General features: G+C 38.2%; 1 protein-coding gene across 1 annotated transcript in view; it reads left to right on the top strand.

The window, feature by feature from the left end:
* Positions 1–20,823, top strand: part of DLC1 (DLC1 Rho GTPase activating protein) — a 424,170-nt gene that overhangs the window by 201,803 nt on the left and 201,544 nt on the right. The window contains 1 exon segment of the mRNA XM_031669361.1: positions 2,887–2,920. Coding sequence (XP_031525221.1) covers positions 2,887–2,920 — 34 coding nt within the window.

Here is a 20,823-nt window from a genome sequence, read left to right as displayed (position 1 = left end):
CATTGGCCATAAGGAAGCTAAAATATATTTTTGCTTGATACTCCAACTCACTGATTATCATTTTTATTAAATATTTACTTACACATGCTTGGTTATATACTTTTGAAATCAAATAAAATATAGAAAAAATACTTGTTTTTGTCACTGGTCAACTTGTGATTTGGGGCAAAGCATTCAACTTGACTTAAATGTGTTTGCCATGAGAAGAGAGGGCTTCTTTAGACAATGTCTAAATGTCCCATACAAAATATTCCTGTACGGGTATTTTGTGTTCTAAATAAATGTCTTATCATAAGACCAAATCCAAACTTTTTTCCTCCTTCATTTCAAAATAAATCTGTTTAGTGTGGCTCAGAGGCCAGCATGCCCGTGTTGTGCCTTGCTTCCATTACTGACAGTATGACCTCACAAAAGTTACTTTACATTCCAGGACTTTACAGGGTATTCTAAAGATGCAGTGAATTTCTGCAGGTAAAAGCTTAAAACTGGACCATACACATACTAAGCACCCAGTAAGCACTAGCTATTTTTATCCTGAGGAACTTTCTCCAGGAACATTCTTGAATTACCTGTCACCAACTTTTCCAGTCTGGTTGATAAAAGAAGGGTTTCTGTTTTATTTTTCTGTTCGTTTGCTTTTCACAAAAGAGAGAATGTATTTTAAAACCCCTGATCAGGGGTAAATTTAGGGGCTAGACTTAACATTTAATACATAGTTTGGAGTTAATTCTAATTTTAAGTACGTTGTAAGAGACACATAGAAAGTAAACAAACATTACCAAAACTGTAGGATCACTTGTAAAAGGAGGAAATTGCTTTCCTCTAGTATTGAATCAGAGAAGTTCTTGAAGAAGAAAAGTCAGATGACTTTTTAATAAATGAAAGAATGCCCAGGAAATGCTGGCAGCCTATGCCATTCATTGGAAGCCCTGATCTCTGGGCCTGATCCCCCAAGCTGCCATTTAATCCATACATCTGCATCTTTGGGAGCATGTGGAGTCACCCAGAGAACAGTGCTGAACAACTAAACGTAGATTGAGATTGAGTCAAAATATGCTTTCAGTGTAAAATAATATTGCCAAAGCAACCCCCGTATCTCTCGTTTTTTTTTGTTTGTTTTTTTTTTTTTTTTGACAGTCTCACATGGTGTGCGGTCTCGGCTCACTGCAACCTCTGCAGTGAGTTCAACAGATTCTCCTGCCTCAGCCTACTGAGTAGCTGGGATTACAGGCACCTGCCACTATGCCTGGCTAATTTTTGTATTTTTAGTAGAGGCGGGGTTTCACCATGTTAGTCAGGCTGGTTTTGAACTCCTGACCTCAGGTGATCCACCTGCCTTGGCCTCCCAAATTGCTGGGATTACAGGCGTGAGCCACCACACCCAGCCTCTACTTTTTATCCATAAGGAAATCTTTACCTTAGTTGAATAATTGCATCAATCACCAAATCCCCTAAATCCCAAAGGTGAAGATCTCAGCAGTAATCAATATTTCACAAGGATATAGACGTCTTGATATATGCTATTTCTAGAAATGAAGATTGATGCTATTTTCTTGGGCTGATCCACAACAGAGGTATACTTGGGTCTCTCTCCCTCTCTCTCTCTCTCTCTCACACACACACACACACACACACACACAAATACCCATTTGAGTGTGCTTTTCTTACGTCAACTCTGAGGATGTTGTCCCTGAAGAAATGAAGAAATATCACCATTGGATCTATCCTGTGGTCAGTGGTTATGGGGTAGAAGGCATCAAATCCCAGTGGGTCAGTTAATACATCCTCAACTATATTTTATACATGAGTAACTGAGATGAATGAGAACCAGAAAGTCAACGTGCTTCATTTGTTTAGGGGTATCCACAAACAGTAGAACTAGACAGTTAAGCTTTAAGTTCTTGGAAAGATCTCATTCTGAGCCCTATGTTTTTAAATAATGATAGTGATAAATGCTGGGGATTGAGCTTCTAAATCTTTCACATCAGTCAACTAACCCACTGGACCAAGGCCCATTTTAATAGATAGTAAGAGTGGCTTTTCCCTGAAGATCTGCTATGCTTTATAGAGGCTGCTTCCTTTAGTTCTTTCAGCAATCCTGTGAAGTAGATGTGATGATCTAGATGTGATTAATAAAGAAGAAACCTGAGCCTTGAGAGGTAAGATAGCTCACTTTAGTGCACAGAGAAAATAAGCAACAGGGAAGAGATTTGAAATGCCCAGAAACTAACCAATTTGCTTCTGTCTCCTAAAAATAGGACCAGAAAATTTAACTACGAAAGCTCTACCCCAATTCAAAGTGTTTTTAGATTCATTTATTGCCAATGTTGTTGTTTGTTTGTTTGTTTGTTTGAGATGGGGTCTGACTCTGTTGCCCAGGCTGGAGCCTGTAGCACGATCACAGCTCACTGCAGCTTTGATCTCCCTAGGCTCAGGTGATTCTCCTACCTCAGCCTTCCAAGTACCAGGGACTGTAGGTGCATGCCACCATACCCAGCCAATCTGTGTATTTTTTGTAGAGATGGGGTTTCACCATGTTGTCGTGGCTGGTCTCAAACTCCTGGGCTCAACGATCTGCCTGCCTCTTCCTCCCAAAGTTCTGGATTACAGGTGTGAGCCACGACGCCCAGCCCTTTGCCAGTGTTAAAGATAATATGAATATACATTCGTTTGAGTCTGTCTTCAGAGAAGAGAATAATTAGAAGATGATTTACAGTTATCAAAGACAGATCTAGTGATTTTACTGATAGTTCCAAAATGCTAATTTTTCTATTGGCAGGCTCTATTTCATTTTTGCTTCATTAATTATACTTCATTTTATTTCTAATGATGCTTTTTGATGTTTCTTCCTAATAATACCACACTTTTTGTGTCTTTTTTTTTCAGGCTATTCCAGGTATTTCAGAGAGGGAAAAGGCTGGTAAGTTGACATTTTGGTTGTGTTTTCTCACCAATCTATTTTAGAATAAATTTCACCTTAAAATAGGCATTTTATTAAATATATAAAATGTATACATCTCATGAATATCTGGGAAAATGTTGTTTAAAATCTGTAAAAGAAATTTGTTTTGCTCAATATATAAGAAAAATATATGTGGTTTTCTGACATAACGACATTGTGTTACAATAAGATATGTGTTTCTTGGGGTCTTCTTTGTAACTACCACCACAATTGTTTTCTTAAGTAAAAGAATTAGATGTTGATCAACGTTCTGGGGAATGAATTTGGAAATTAGTTGTTAATAATTACCAAGATTTATTTTTAATCTTCATTACTTAGTAGCCATAGAAAAAGATGTAATTGATGCTTAAAGCTGATGCTCTACTATCAAAATTACAGTGATGAAGCAATGTGAATAATTGTATTGAAGAAAAAATTAGAGTGTTTTTCTAACTATAATTATTTAACAGTATTATGGGAAATGGACAAGGACTGATGAGAAATGAAAATATGAAAAATTAGACTTGGATTGGTAGATCTATGTGCTTTTAAAAAATCATGCTGTCTTATGTGTTCTGTGTAATAAAAACCAAAACAGATTAAAGGTATATTGTCTAACTTGAAGTGCATCACTCAGTTTGTAGACATTTGTGATTTTTAAGAGCTATATTAAAAGTTTATAGTATCATGTTAGAGAAAATATTAAAATTTCAAGTGCCTTTACACTAAAGCATTAGAGTTGGTCTGGCGGGGGTGTTTGCCGTCTATGTCAGTGATCTTATTTTTGCTGCTAGGTAGTTTTTACACAGAATTTTCCTAGCTTGTGTCCTTCTGTGAGCTAAACTTTTGTCTCATGTTTAGGCTGTATCTCATTTCTTCACTTCGATAATGTTGAAAAGTATCTCTTCAGAATAAAGGGAAAATATTGAACTGGCATCACATGTCAGCTCAAGAAAAAAATCACGCAACATAACAATGTCCTAATACCATAAGGATTAATATCAGGTTGGTGCAAAAGTAATTGTGGTTTTGGCCATTGAAAATAATTGCGGCTTTGGCCATTACTTTGAATGGCCAAACCGCAATTATTTTTTCACCAATATATTTACCACATATTGAATGGATTTAAAGTGTTAAATCTCCAATATCTTAAATAGCTGTCCCCATGATTCACTGCAATTTAAACAAAGTGTATAACAGAACAAAGTTGTCATCCTATTCCACAATGTCAGCAAGATTTCTCACACCCCAAGAAGAAAATGAGGATGTCAGTTGTTGGCTGGTCTGCGGGGGAAAGAAGGAATGGAAATGCCATGGCTAGAGGAGAGAGGAAGGCAGAGAGTTCTCTTTCTCCTCTTCCAGTTAAATGGCTTCAGTTTGACAGGGAGAAGCTCTTCATTCTGTCAAGCTTCTCAAATATTTTGAAAATATTTTTATTTTTATTTTTATTAGCATTATTATTATTATTATTATTTGAGATAGAGTCTCACTCTGTTGCCCCAGGCTGGAGCACAGTGGTGAGATCTTGGCTGACTGCAACCTCCGCTTCCCGGTTTCAAGTCATTCTCCTGTCTCAGCCTCCTGAGTAGTCGGGATTACATGCCTGCGCCATCACGCCCGGCTAATTTTCGTATTTTTAGTAGAGACGGGGTTTCGCCATGTTGGCCAGGCTGCTCTTAAACTCCTGAGCTCTCTGGTGATCTGCCCGCCTCGGCCTCCCAAAGTGCTGAGATTAGAGACATGAGCCACCGCATCAGGCCTGAAAATATTTTTAAAACAAAGAACTAGAGAACATAAATATAATGTAACCACTACTTTTTATCATAATCCTGGAAATTTTCCGCCTTAAGAACATTTTTTTTAATGAAATTAATTGTCCCTCCTTACATAATCTTTTTGAGTCATTTCTATATGGCTGAGGCACACATAAAAGAATCAAGAGATTAAATTTTCAGAGGTTCTATAAGATAACATATATGACCTCTACAGGCCCCAGGCACCTCAATGCCCCATCTCAGACACTTAGCAACTCAGGATGGACTGATTTGAGCAAAACCTGACTTCTGCTCTTTATGAAAATATTAGAATGACTGGAATTTACTCCAGAATGAATTTTTATTTAGATTTCTGGAGGATATGCTGATATATTTAGGAGAAAATGTAATTTTGTTTGATATTTAAGTATAAGAAAGAAAGGATCTTTTTTCAAGGCACTCAATTTACCTGTCAAGACCAATGCTCATGTTTGAATATTTTATGAATCATAGTAACAAATATGACAACTCAAAAGAGAATGTGATTTATTTCAAAAGTTTTAAGTACCATAACAGTCTAAGCAATATAATTCTATTTCTAAACTTTATTATTTGAAACATTAAAAATATTTTGAGTGTACTATATACAAATATAAATCTTGCTTCTTTCATGTCTTTATGAATCTCTGTTTGTAAGCTTCCACTAGACAGAGGAATGGCCATGAAGGCAGGAGACCCACTCAATCTTCTCGGGGTTAATTGAACTCTTAAATAGGATTAAGCTTCATACCCACCCCTAAGGCCTGTCTTTTTTTTTTTTTTTTTTTTTTTTTTGTATCTTTCTAAATGAATGTAGCCTATTGTTCTTTATTAAGAAAGTCTATTTTTAATCTGTGTGACCTCTCATCCAAGCTAACTGGAACCAACTCTACTAGGCTTTGTGAAGCTCTAAATTAAATCATTTGGGCACATTCCATTAATCATCCTTGAATTGCAGTTGTGTGATTGCTCTGTGTGTGCTGTAAGTAACTGTCTTCTATTCTGATCCATGTTTCTATGATAATACAGCTCAGTGGGATCATTTCTGCTGTTTGTCTCCTGCCCTGTGATGACAAAAATCTTCAAAGGGAGGCAAGTTTGAAACAGCCTTTTATGGATTCAGTCATTTCACAAATACTTACTGAACAGCAACATGTTCTAGGCATTCTATTAGGTTCTATTGAGAAAGCAGTTATGAATAAGGATGGTCTCTGCCCCATAGGAACTCAAACTCTAGTTGGAGGATATCCCATCAGGCCAGCATCCCTCCTTCTCCTCTTCTCAATTGAGAATTTCTTAATCCTGCTTATTCAAAAAGCTTCCCAAGCAAGGAATCAAATCAAAATATTGTCTTCAGGAAACTCTGGGTGAGAATGTGCCTTCTCAGGATCTGAGACAGAATCCAACCAACTTTTTTTTAAAATAATCAGAACTAATCACACAAATCCAATAAATATCATTTTCATATAACTTCGATCGTGTCGCTAGAGTTTGTATGCTTCAACCTTTTTTGGCACCAGGAACCAGTTTCGCAGAAAACAATTTTTCCACGGAGTGCAGTGGGGGATGGTTTCAGGATGAAATTCTTCCACCTCAGACCTCAGATCATCATAAGGAGCGCACAGCCTAGATCCCTCACATGTGCAGTTCACAACAGGGTTCATGCTTCTATGAGAATCTAATGCTGCTGCTGATCTCACAGAAGGCAGAGCTCAGACCGTAATGTTCGCTTGCGCACCGTCCATCTCCTGCTGTGTAGCCCGGTTCCTAATAGATCACAGACCGGTACTGGTCCAGGGCCTGGAGGTTGGGGACGCCTGCTCTAAAGAGTGTATCAGTCCTGTTGGAATATCCTCCAGCACATCTGCTTCCTATCTGTATGGCCTTGAGCAAGTCACTTAACTTCCTCATCTCCCTCATTTCCAGAACACAAATCAAGAATCTGCCATGTTGTTGATGTAAGGCAACAAGGCTTGGTACAAACTAAGTCCTAAAAAATGGTAGCTGTTTTTCATGATAATTAGTTGGTGCCTACAGGACGAATAGACACTGGCTGCATCACTGATGTCCTTGTGTGTTCCACAAGTCCTAAAATGCTTCCTCGTGGTACTAACAGCTGAGCAGCTCTCCATGTGGAAGAAGAAAGAGATCACTTTCTCCATGAGTCTTCTGAATGAGTTAATTCAAAGGTTGTCACAGTATAGACAGAGTTGATCACATTTTAACCTCCCTTTAGAGATTTTTTTGGTCTATTAGACTGAAATTGTCTCTCGGAAACAGATAAAATTTGATTTTCAAAAAAAGATTAGTTTCAGAGAAATGTTCATGCTGTGTCCCATTTTCCTGTGACTCCATTATCCTCCTGTATCCACAGTCCCTGAGGTCATCAGATCCTATCTACCCAGCAAGCCAGCTAGGCGCCTGGGTTCTCCTGCCGCTCCCAGGCTCCTCCACCTTCTGCACACGATGTGTCAGCACTGCCCTCTCGTCACCCTTGTCCATCCCTCTGGCCACTGCTTTCATGCAGGGCTTCACTTTCCGCTGGACTTTCACAAAAGCATCCAGAACTGGTTTCCCTGACTGAACCTCTCATTACACCAGTCTATTATCTGCACTGTCACCAGAGTTATCTTTGAAAATATATAACCTGATCGTGTCAGTTCCTGTGCCAACAACATTTTATCTGTCTCTTTATTAGCCGTAGAGTAAAATTAAACTGTCATGGCTGATCATTTGTCCATTCAGGAGTGACCCGTCCATACATAGCCATTTGTTATTCAGCTGCAGTATCATTCATTGGACCGGACACATGTCTGTGTTGCCCTTCAGATCCACCCTCTGCCCTACTTCTCCCTGCCTCTGTGCCCTGGGAGGCCAACCGATGTGAACTAAATCAAAGGACTTCCCTGCTTTCTGTCTTCCCCATTCAGCCATGAGGAGGATGAGAAGCTGTAGCAGGAGACTGGGGGAGGGGGATGGTGGGACAATGAGGTTGGAAAGTTTGTTTTTAAATTTAATTTAGTTTTATTTTATTACGTTCTGTGGTACTTGTGCAGGATGTGCAAATTTGTTACATAGGTAAACGTGTGTCATGGTGTTTTGCTGCATCTCTCAACCCATCACCTAGGTATTAAGCCCAGCATGCATTAACTCTTTTCCCTAGTGCTCTTCCCCCACCACACTCCCCCAAAAGGCCCCAGTGAGTGTTGTTCCCTCCCTGTGTCCATGTGTTCTCATCGTTCAGCTCCCACTTATAAGTAAGAACATGCAGTGTTTAGTTTTCTGATCCTGCTTTAGTTTGCTGAAGATAATGGCTTTCAGCTTCATCCATGTCCCTGCAAAGAACATGATCTCCTTCCTTTTTTTGGCTGCATAGTATTCCATCGTGTATATGTACTGCATTTTCTTTATCCAGTCTGTCATTGATGGGCATTTGGGTTGATTCCGTGTCTTTGCTATTGTGACTAGTGCCGCAATTAACATATGTGTGCATGTATCTTTATAATAGAATGATTTATACTCCTTTGGATACATACCCAGTAAGGGGATTGCTGAGTCAAATGGTATTTCTCGTTCAAAATCTCTGAGGAATGGCCACAGTGTCTTCTCCAGCTTCTGGGAGTCGCTGTTGGCTTCTCTTACTTAGGCTGCCATTTGCACTAAGCTTCCAAATTCTGACAGCCATTCTCTCCTCTGGCCCTGTGGTTTCCCCTTATAAATGGTCCCGTTATTAAACTCCCTTCAATGTACTTAATGTGCATTTGTTTCCCACAAGGAGCCTCACTGATATACCTCCAATATTTTTTCATTTTTTCTCTTTCTTCATTTTGTGTGTTGGTTGCTCAAACTGTAACTATCATAGCACCCCTTCTACCTCTCTACTTTCGTGTTCTGCCTAGATCTGTGGCATGTAACTGGCACCTGATGATAGGTGGAGAAAGAGAGAGAGAGAGTGAAAGACGGCTTATCCAGGAAAAAAAGATGAGGCCTTTTTTTTTTTTGAAACGAGTTTTTGCTCTTGTTGCCCAGGCTGGAGTGCAATGACACAGTCTCAACTCACTACAACCTCCACCTACTGGATTCAAGTGACTCTCCTGCCTCAGCGTCCCAAGTAACTGGGATTACAGGCGTCCACCACCACACATGGCTAATTCTATTTTGTTTATTTATTTATTTGTTTGGAACATTGTTTTAGTAGGGCGGTTTCCACTATGTTGGCCTGGCTGGTGTCAGACATCCCAGCCTCAGGTGATCCACCATGCCCTCCCAAAGTGCTGGGATTACAAGTGTGAGCCACCACGCCCATCCACATCTTTTTTTTCTTTTTTCTTTTTCAAAGTAAATGAAAATAGTTTCATTAGAGACTTAGAATGTGCTCTGTCTTGGAAAAGTAACACTGCATTTTAGTCACTAAAATGTCACTTTGAGCGTATTTGCGAACTATTAATATGGAGTCACATGAAATCTGTCATTGTAAAATTAAATCAAAGAACACTTCACAAATTTTGTCAGGCTATATGGCAGCCCATGCAAAACAAAGCATTATCATTAGCCAAAAATGGCTTTAGAAAAAATAGTTTCAACTTGTTTTTCATTCAGGGGGTACAAGTGCAGATTTGTTGCATGGGTATATTGTTTGATGCAGAGGTTTGGGGTCCAGCTTTCCCTGTCACTCAAGTAGTGAGCATAGTACCTAATAAGTTGTTTTTATCCCCCGTCTTGAAAATCCTACTTGCTTCATTAGATCCAACAATAATATCACTTCCTTAAAGACTTATTTCCCAGGCAGAGCTAATCTTAGAGCTTATTCTGTGCTCCTAAAAAGCTACGTCTTTTCTGTTACAGTTTTATTATCTTGCTTAGCTGTGTGTCTTCTTTAGATCACGAACTTTTCTAGGTTAAGAATATTGTCTGTGTGTGTCCTGCAATTAAAATAGCTATTAAAATATAGACATTCTGTAAAATATGTGTTAATCAAGAAATTGTAATTATAAAAATGCTCTGGCTACAATCTTACTGACTTAGAATTAATATGATTCTAACGTTTTTTATTTAACCTTCTCCATTACTCCTACTACTCAACACAACGGCCAAATATGTCAGCCAGGTCATGAATTAATGGTACTGTTTGGGGATCTGTGCCACATGAATGTGTAAAGGGGTCCATTGAAAAAGATGACTTAGAGCCTGACTTTGGTTGCTTTCCTTGGTCATTTTTCTCAGAATGTTTATTCTCCTGCCTGGAGGTTGTTTGGTTGGCCATAAAATGTTCAAAATCAAGATAATGAATAACTATAGCCTGAAATTCTTGTGAAAGATAGCTTTCAGAAGCACATACCAGAGTCACGGTCTCTCCAAACTTTGTGTTGTGGTCATAAGACAGAAAATAGAAATCAAACACTTCTTTGTGACAAATGTGTAAGGGAAAAATCAGAATTTTCATAATTTTATTCCAAGCTCCTTATAAACATACTAAATAACAAAGCCTAGACTTGATGCATTTTGGTATTAATTTTCTTGGCTGCTTTTCATCCCTGAGAAAGGATATGCAAATGAACAACAACAACAACAACAAAAAGAACTAAAATGGAAAGACACTTCCCTTTTTTCAGTCTGATCATCATTGCTTGGATCCAGAGAACGATTAATGTGACATATCCACTCTGCGCCATGTTCCCAGATCTACAAATCCAAAGAGATTCGCTGAAAAAATTAAAACAGGACTGCTCTATTTCAGACTTCTCTTTGGAAAGACTCTGCTCTACTTTGTGTCTTCATTTTAGTATGGATCCGATTGGTTTTATTGCTGTCTCTCCCACTAGGCTGTGAACACCTTAAGAACATAATTTTATTTATTTCCTTCAGTTCAGTACTCCCAATGCCTGGTATTATTGTAAAAATCAGCAAATGTTTTGCTCTATTTGCACGATACTCCCAAAGCCAAATTTTGAGTCTTATCTTTCTATTCTAAAGGAAGCTCTTCTTGTAACAGCAAAGCCCCTCAGCTGTTTTATAGGGTTTAGCAAGATGTGAAAATTGTCTTTATCTGGTCAGCCTGGGCCTTGACCAACACTCCAAATTCTGTATTCTCTTTCACTCTCAGAAAGTGAATTTCATTATTTTTACACTAATGGCTTATAAATACTTGCTTGTTTTTTTTTTTTTGTTTTTTTTTTTTTTTTGTTTTTTTTTTAATGTATGAAGGTCTCTGCTTGCCTGCTTCTTTATGAGGAAAGAATGTAGGGTATGCTCACACATAACTTCTCAGTGTTTCTAAAACTTAATGTAAACTAATCCATGAAAAGTTGGCTGTGGTTGACTGGGCTGTGGAAAGAAAACACATTAGCTTTCAGGTATCAAGGAATTTGTGAAAAATATAAGTAATCTATTCTTCAGTGCCAAAGATCTTGAACTCATAGGATTTTTAAAATACCGATACTTTTCCAAATATTTCTTCATTTTCTGTTGGTATTTTTGCTGTTGCTAATTGGGTGAGACAAATCTACTGTATTACCAGAACCAATAGAACATATTTTCTTTTCCTCTCAATTATATTTTAAGCAACACAGGTAGATGATAATTTCTCTTTTAATATGTTCTGATTCAAATGTTTCCTCCCACATTTGAAGTGGTCTTCCCAGGTCTCTGCAGCTGAAAGTGGTACTTCGTTGGTATATTTATTATGGCATTTCATGTTTTCTATGATGTATTTCTGTTCATGAATTTTATGCTACATCAGGCTAAGAGCTCCTTGAAGGCAGAAACCTCCCATTTCATTTTTTGTCACCCCACGTTCAATGTGATATCTTGCACAGAGGAGGTGCTCAAGAAATAGTTTTGAATCAATCTGTTTATTTGGCAGATGAAACAACTCATACAAGCATTCAGCTAATCTCAGGTCTATCCACGTCCAGGACTTTTCACAATATTTGACGAACTTTTAATTTCTCCTTCCAAAATGTCTGATGCACATTTTACTCCTCCCATTATTTCTTGGAAAGAATGGCTGTCAGCGCATGAAGAGGTGGCTATGAACTGCCAGTATGGGCCAGTAAGAGAGCTTTGCATTTCAGTGCTTTAATTGCCATTGACCTTTATCAGTAGAAAAAATAATTTGTCATTTTCAATCTTCTCTGAAGAAAGATAATTTATGAAAGGGCCCTTTTGTATCTGTTTTACCAAGAAAGCAACTAAGGATCTTCCATTTACTTCAAAATCTGGCTGGGCATGGTGGTTCACGACTGAGAAGTCCTATAAAGCAACAGTCTCAAACCTAGACAAACACACCCTTAAGTGTATTCCAAGATTTTCCAGGGGCTACACAGACATGGATATTTTATCTGAAATTCTCAAGTTTCAAAGGCGCCCTGTCTGAAATTTAATCTGCCCTGAGACTCTGAAGCTTGCTACTCCTGGTTTTTCCAACTTTTCTATTACCACCACATTTCCCTTATTTTAAAAACGTAGGCCGGGCGCAGTGGCTCAGGCCTGTAATCCCAGCACGTTGGGAGGCCAAGGTGAGCGAATCACTTGAGGTCAAGAGTTCGAGACCAGCCTGGCCAACATGGTGAAACTCCATCTCTACTAAATATACAAAAATTAGCTGGGCGTGATGGTGCACACCTATGATTCCAGCTACTCAGGAGGCTGAGGCACGAGAATTGCTCGAACCTGGGAGGTGGCAGAGGGTGCAGTGAGCCAAGATCGCCCTACTGCACTCCAGCCTGGGCAACAGAATGAGACTTCATCTCCAAAAAAAAAAAAAAACTTACCTGTTCATCTCTTAGATGTCTTCAAATTTTTACCTCTATTGAGTTTCCAGTGCACAGTTTGCAGTTTAATTTTATTAATAATGTGAATATATACGCAAATATGTACCCACAAGAAAACTGATTGATCCTAGTTTCTTTGGAGAGGTACGTTTACTTTGGAAAGTTACATGTAACAAGGTATTACTTTGACCTCACTAAGTATAAAATGACTTACAATTCTGCTGGCATGACTATACTTCTCGTATTGACCCTCCATTGGCTTGAAGCACTTTGATTTGTTTTCTGTAGGCAAGTTCAATATCTCTTTCAATGGATTCCATAGACATTTCTATTATAGAATTAAGACATAACTTTTTAGATGTGTTTTATCAAAGTAGGAACCCTTAAAGAGTTACTAACAACCATAACAAATTCACCAGTGCCCAATATAAGGTTGGTGCCAATCTTCTTGTCTGCAGGCTGTGCAGAAATCTAATTTAATTCAGGAGAAGTGTGGATCATGAATTTAAGAAACTATTTTGTCCTGACTACTGTAATGAGGTAAAGTTCTCACAGAGTTCTTAAAGTTCTACTTAACTAAAATACTCACTAAAGAGTGCTGATGCACACATAAGTAGGGTATTATATTTGTTTTTAAAATTTCCCAAACACATTTCTGTGACTCACACCTGCTAATGTTATAAACTTCTTGTTAATATAAATGTTAAATCAGTTCTTTTCTATGGATTTAAGGAAATAGACAAATGGGGACAATAACAGTACAGTTCATCACTTTTTAAAATTTCCCCTTTCTCTTTAAATCTGTGATCCTCTTGAACATATTTATCTAAATATTTTCCCCACTGAGCTGTGATTTCCTAAAAGACATCTTCCCTGCACCTCGGGAATGCCAGCCTCTTAACAGATGTTTTGGTTGAAGTTTGTGGAATGAATGACTGAACTGATAATAATAACAAGAATTTACTCTGTGCCTGCACTTTTCCAAGCACTTTATAGACGTGAACTCAGTTAATCCCCTAGCGACCCTATGAGGTAGGTGCTATTGTTATCTACATGATACAGGTGAAGAACCTGAGACTCAGAGAGGCTTCCTAATATATCGAAAGTCACACTGTGGCCAAATCAGGATTCAAAGCCAGCAATGCAGACAACAGTGCATGCTCTTAGCCGCTATGCTATATGTAGTGGTTAAATGCCAAGACTTCTCAGGCTGTTGAATAAATTTTTTCCATAATCCGGCCTTACCCTTCCTTTCCACCCTTATTTTCCATCCTCTTCTAGCACGCACCGTCTGCTGTAACCATGGTAACAACCTCACTTTTCTCCTGAAGTTGCTTCTGCATAACTTGACCTTTGCTCCTCCTGTTTCCCTTCCAGAAATTATCTACACCATCCCCCAATGACTCATTTGTGTCCTGGCTTCCCAGAGAAGGTGAAGTCTTCTATGATAACTCCTGCTCACATTAATTTCATACTTTCTGAAATGAGATAACTATGGCACATGGAGTCTGATGTGCGCATTTTTGTACTTGATCATTGATGGACTGTCCTTGTCCTCTGAGTGTTCCATTTATCTCAGCAATGCTTTCCAAGAGCTTGTAACCATCTTTTAAAACATCATGTAGCACAGTACGGTGCACCTAAAAGATGCTTATTTCATTAATAATTAGGCTTTATTTTTAGAGCAATTTTAAGTTCACAGCAAAAGTAACCAGAAAGTAAAATTCAAACTGTATGATATTCTGGTAAAGGCAAACCAAGGAAACAGTCAAAAGATCATTGGCGGTCAGTGGTTTGCGGAGACAGAGAAATGAATGGGCAGAGCACAGGGGGTTTTCCGCATAGTGAAACTATTCGGTATGACACTAAAATATTAATAGTACAGCATTTGTTTTACTCCACAAATCCTTGCTAGAACTAGGCATATCCTGAATGCTCAATAAAATTAGAATTTTTCACAATATTGCCCTTTTTGGCTACAGAACTATATTATTTCATAATTCCGTTGGAGCTCAGAAAACATCTTTCACCCCGTCTCTTTCAGCCTCAGTCATATAAATCAGTGCCATCGTAGCTTACAGTTTTAAGATTCATGGATTTTCTTTCTCCCCTTGACTACATAAATTATCTCCTTTTTAAAATCACTTAATTTATCCTGAACAGGCCATTTGGCTATTTGTTTATTTTTAATTAATTTATTGTTTTAGAGACAGGTTCACGCTCTGTTGCTCAAGCTGGAATGCGGTGGTGCCATCGCGCCTCACTGCAGCCTGGAACTCCTGGGCGTAAGCAATCTTCCTGCCTCAGCCTCCCCAGTCAGTGGGAATACAGGCATGCACCACCATGACCGACTAATTTTTAAAAAAATGTTTTTTAATGTAGAGACAGGATCTCACCATGTTGCCCAGGCTGCTCTCAAACTCCTGGCTCCAAGACAGATCCTCCCACCTCAGCCTCTCAAAGTGCTGAGATTACAGGTATAAGACACCATGACTGGCCTGCAATTTGGTTTTTAATTTGCAATAAAATTTGTTTGGGTCACGTGCTGCTGCCCTTAACAATTTTATATTTTCAACAGACTATATTCACATCCCCTCATGTTTAAATAAACATTTGTTTATTTAAAAAGGAATATAAAAACAAAAAAAAATGAGTGACACAATTGATGCATTTTTTTAAATAAAGACTCTTAAGAGAAGAAAATGTCAGAATTCTGTTAGACTTAACCTGAATTCTATCATTTAGCATTTTTCGATTTAAAAAAATATACTTGTATGTAGGGCGTGCGGAGCACATGCATTTTTTTTTTTTTAATTATTATTTCTAAGGCCTCTGATGGCTGCATCCCAGCTGCAATGATGAACACAATAGCGTCCATCTATGCAAAGCAAAGATCAGCCAGGTTACCCAAAGGGGGACATTAACGCCTTCTTATTTTATGACTTTAGCAAAGTGAAGAGCTGGCTTATTATATCCAGAAAACTTTATTTTGTAATGTTTTTGAACACCAAAACTTGGGGCCTTAAAAAAGAGTGACCTGGGTCTAACTTGTGACCTTGACTCTGAGTTGGTACTCATCGTTCCACAGCCAATCAGGAGCCATTCTCCCAGATGGTCCACGACAGTAGAACATAAACAGAGCAGTGACCACTCATCCCCACATGTAGGGAGCGGCCTGGCCTTTCTATGATGTGGACAAGAGGTCCGTGGGGTGGAGACACATTCAAAATGTCTTTCCAAAAGGAGATACTCCAACACGCATACAAATACCTTCAGGTATTCCAACAGCATTCCCATTTATAATGAAAGCCAGCTTAAAAAACAAAAAAACAAAAAAGACCAAAAAACTGCAGGTCACAAATATCAAGACATTTTCCTGAAGAAAACAAAATGTAAAATTTCAGCAAAGTTGGTTTAATTAGATTACAGACAGAAGATAGAAAAAAAAAAAGAAACCATGGCATTATTTGTTTGTCTGTTTCCCGGTAGAACCTGAGTGAGGCAAAATAACAGCACTAATGTGTAGAAAGAATTCCACATCTGGAAAACCTTTGCTTCGTCTATGGTAGCTTTTCAGCCTCTTGCTCTGTGTCTATTATTTCCCATGACTTCAGCTTACCTTGCTTTTGTTTTCTTTAGTGAAATTATTTAACCCTTAGGAGTTTTAGGCTTGGTCTGGTTTGGTTGGTTTGGTTTGTATGGGAAAGGGAAATACTACATATTTTTGTGATTTTCTAGAATTTACCTTATTTATATTTATTACTGTCTATGTCACTTACACTTTATTTATATTTATTACTGTCCATGTCAGTATACTGTGTATTTACTATATTATATAAGTGACATGGACAGTAATGAGTATAAATATCTGATCAATTATATGGAATTATATTTTAGAAATACTTTAAGTGGATAGTGCTTTGATTTTCGTTTTAATAGCTCTAATATTGGTCTTTCTCTTCCCATTCAAGAGTTTTATTCTGTTCATCGCAAATCACAGAAGTTAATATCACGGAGCAGATAGAAATAAATTTACATATTAGTATGACAGTACTCACTGAAATCATATGTAATTAACAAAAAATGTTTACTATCCAAACATGATCTCACTGAATTCTCCACTATAAGCCTTAAGTAAGTTACATGGCATTGATATTTGAGTTTTCTTTTCCTCTGTCTTTACACCTTCTCTTGGGAGTCTCACCCAACTAAAGATATGTCTGCACATGGCAGGGTGCAGCGGCTCATGCCTGTAATCCCAGTACTTTGGGAGGCTGAGGCAGGCGGATCACTTGAGGCCAGGAGTTCAAGACCAGCCTGGCCCACATGGTGAAAACCTGTCTCTACTAAAAATACAAAAAATGAGCCAGGTGTGGTGGCGCATACTTGTAATCGCAGCTACTTGGGAGGCTGAGGCAGGAGAATCCTTGAACCTGGGAGGCAGAGGTTGCAGTGAGCTGAGATCACACCATTGCACTCCAACCTGGGCAGTAAGAATGAAACTCCATCTCAAAGAAAAAAAGATATGTCTGCACAGTTTCCAGCTCTGGCCCAAGCTACACATCTCATTCCAGTTGCCCCCTAGTGCCATCACAGGAATGCTCACATTCTCCACAACCTGCTCTTTCCACCTCAGCGTTTTTGCTAATATTGTTACCTTTTCCTGAAATTTCCTTTTATATCATCTCCAGATGTCCATATTTACTTTGTCTTTGAAGATTTCCAGGATATCCACTATTCAGCAATCGGCACTTTTTCCCAAAACACTCCAGTGCTATATCTGAACTTCTTATAAGGCTGGTATCCTTTCATGCCCTTTATTATTACTGTTAAGACTTTTTTTCCGTATTACATAATAAAAACCATGTGTGACTTATCTTTGCATTTCTTGCACATAAAGGACATTCAGTCATTTTTTTCAAAAATTAAAAAATTGAAAGAAACGAAAATGGCATTTTTAATTAAGAAAAATAGCATACCTTTTAATGCGCCGTTTGCTAAAGTGTGCCCCATGATTTTCAGGAATGCTTGTTTAAAAATTCAGATTCCTGGATACCTCCAGGCCTGCTGAACCAAAATCGCTTAGGCTCAATAACCATAAATGTTAACATACTCTCCAGGGAGTGTTCTTCTTATGAACACTAAGTTTGAAAACCACTGGTTAATATCAGTGGAAATTTCCCATCTATTACTCTTCCTCTACATGCGTTTCATTTCCATTGGTACTTCAAAGTCTGTACAGCAAAACAACATCTTAAGGTTTAAGACAGATTATTATAGCACTGAATGACAACCAAAAAGTCAGTCACATTTTGTTATAAATATAACCAAAACTATTTTTGAATATGTATTATTGCCATACAATGCACTAGGCTCATAAAACTATTGAAGACACCACCTGTACAGAACTTATAGTCCAGGTAAAAGAAAAGACACAAAAATATGAAGTGTATTGAACAAGCAAAATAATAAAAGATACCCAAAGTGTTATATGGTTGCACATATTTGCACATACTGCCTACTCATTATCCAGTCTTCCAAGGACAACAACCTTTTAAGGTAATGAAAATAATTCCATATGCACACATGGCAAGGAGAAAAAAAGAGGATGGGGCTGTGCAATGAGAAACTGGGCATCACACCACTCACATTCAGTGAGTAGATGTTCATTGGAACAAGGTTCTTATTTTATTTACAACTTTCTCTAGAATTGTACACCCCCTTCTCCTCCCCCAGGGCTAAATTTTGTTCACATCTTGGAATAGCCTAGCAAGTGTTACCAAGCACCCACATAAAAGGAATTTGTGTCTGGTCACAGTGGCTCATGCCTGTAATACCAACAATTTGGGAAGCCAAGGCAGGAGTATTGCTTGAGGCCAGGAGTTCAAAGCCAGCTTGGGCAACATAGTGAGACTGTGTCTCTACAAAAAAATATATTTGAGCAATTAGCCAGGCATGGTGACACCTGTCTATAATCCCAGCTACTCAGGAGGCTGACGTAGGAGGATCGCTTGAGGCCATGAGTTTGATACCTGCCTGGGCAAAATAGAGACTCCAACTCTAAAAAAAAAAAAAAAATTAGCCAGGTGCAAAGGCACATGCCTGTGGTCCTAGCTACTCTGGAGGCTGAGGCAGGAGGATGGCTTGAACTCAGGAGTTGGAGCTATGATCACACCCCTGCACGCCAGCCTGGGTGACAGAACGAAACAATGTCTCTACATAATAATAATAAAAGGAATTCTAACTCTATGAGATGGAGGGTATTTGGGGGTGAAGGAATTATAGAACACTGTGGAGTGGTAGCCCTGGGAAGCCAGATGTTAGGAGCACTGAATGCCTTAGGAAAAAGGAACAGGTCACAGGAGTGAAGGTGGTCAGAGAATGAAAGTGAAGAATGGTGACACACACAGCACCTAATTTGCAGTTTTGTAGTTCCTAAAAATGGCCCAAGTAACACTGCAAAAATCACTGCCATATAAAAGACCATATATAAACTGCCATATAAAAACTGATACAAACTTTAGTTAAGTCCACAACCTTTAGCTTCCCCTAAGTGAAACCTATGATCCCTACGCTGGGTTAATACAAGTCCTTCCAAATGTCAGCCCATACAAGTCTCTTCCCTACCCACTTCTTACTTCTTCTTTCCTCCCCTAGAAAGTTGCAGGCCAGCAACAAAGGGGGAAAGGGACAGGAACTAGTGATGTTGATAGGGGCCGCCTCTCCTGTTTAGTTGTCTCAGAATCTCCTTATTCTAGACCTTGATGGCACATCCTTTGAGGATGCTGATAGCCTGCTGAGCTAGATAAGCAGTAACAGCTAAGTGGTAAGATACTCAAGAGTCTCTGGACATTTAGCTGAGGGGGGAATGAAAGCATTGAAATACTGGAAAGGAAGATCTGAGGCATTTCTAGGCAAGGAAAATAGTGTTGGCAGAATTAAAAGACTGGGAAATGCACGAGGCACAGTGATGCAATTGAGTAGCCCAGCCAGCTGGAGCTGTGTTTGGAAGGAGAGAAGATTAGAAAAATGGGATGGGTCCAGACTCCAACAGGCCTCAAAGAGTGATTATAATTTTTACAAAGAATACTAATTCTTATTAATCAGTTGCATCACCCCATGTGCAAAGATCTAGACATCCTTATTCTTAATTCTGTATTAAAGGAAAAAAAACAGTTATTTTTAAATGATATACTGTAATACCAGAAACTCTTTCGATAACAACTATGACCACTATTGATTACAAAATTTTAATAGGTATACATTTCATGGGATTTAGTGGCTAGGTTAGAAGAAAAGTAAAGTATTTTGAGGTAGGCTTTTGGTTTTGGGGATATACTTTTAAAAATTGAACTCTGATTTATTACAATTCAACCATTGCTCATGATGATAAATAACAAGTGACACCATTGTTATAAAAATAACATATGAATTTTTTTAAAAACTAAGAAAATAGCTGTTTCTAAAGATCTCCAATTTTCCAACTGATTTCAGAGCAAATATTCTCCTAAGAAATGCTATTTCCTAAAAAAAAAAAAAAAAAAAAAAGCTAGATAAAAGGAAACTCTACCTTATAATCATTATATTTTACACTTAATTGGCAAAATTGCCTGTTTTATTTCCTGTCTCCATGTATCCTTTGTTTTTCTTTGAATATTTCACTTTTCAATATTCTTGCATCATTGGCAATCTAGTCTTCATGCCAGATGTGAACCACTCATTGTGCACAAAATTCCAAAGGCAAAAATACCTCTGTTTCCTTTGGAGGTTTGTTTTTCAATTTCCAATTGGAATATTAACGATGCTTACTACTGCTGCTTTTCCATGTATATAACAAATAATGAGAGATGTACAAATACCAACAAGGGTTTAATTCAGAGGCTGATTTTAAAACTTCACAAAACAGTGGCCTTTTCTCTCCATCTAGAGCTACTCTTATATTTTATACTTACACTTCAGAGCAGGGTTTTCCAAACATATTTATGGTGATTTATTTCTTTAACCCATACCGTTTTAAAATATAATGAAAATAAAGTATTAGAAAAAAAATGGAAAAGAAAACATAAAATAGAAGCCAAAGTTTTTTTATCATTAGATTCAACATACATAAAATTAAGAAGTTTCTGAATGTTTACTTTCCATTTCTGTGCTCATCTCTGACCATCTGTCTGGACCCTGACCAGCCATTCATTGAATTGGCCACACCTTGATTAGTTTCAAAGGCCAGAAAGCCCAAGCCAGTAAGAAGTGGCAGGGAAAGTTAGAGTCAGAGTTTCCCAACTCTTTAGTTGAAGACATTAGGAAATCAAGGAAGGCA

Source organism: Papio anubis, chromosome 8 (assembly GCF_008728515.1).
Source record: "Papio anubis isolate 15944 chromosome 8, Panubis1.0, whole genome shotgun sequence".
Lineage (NCBI taxonomy): Eukaryota > Metazoa > Chordata > Mammalia > Primates > Cercopithecidae > Papio > Papio anubis.
This window is presented reverse-complemented; position numbering and strand designations above follow the sequence as displayed.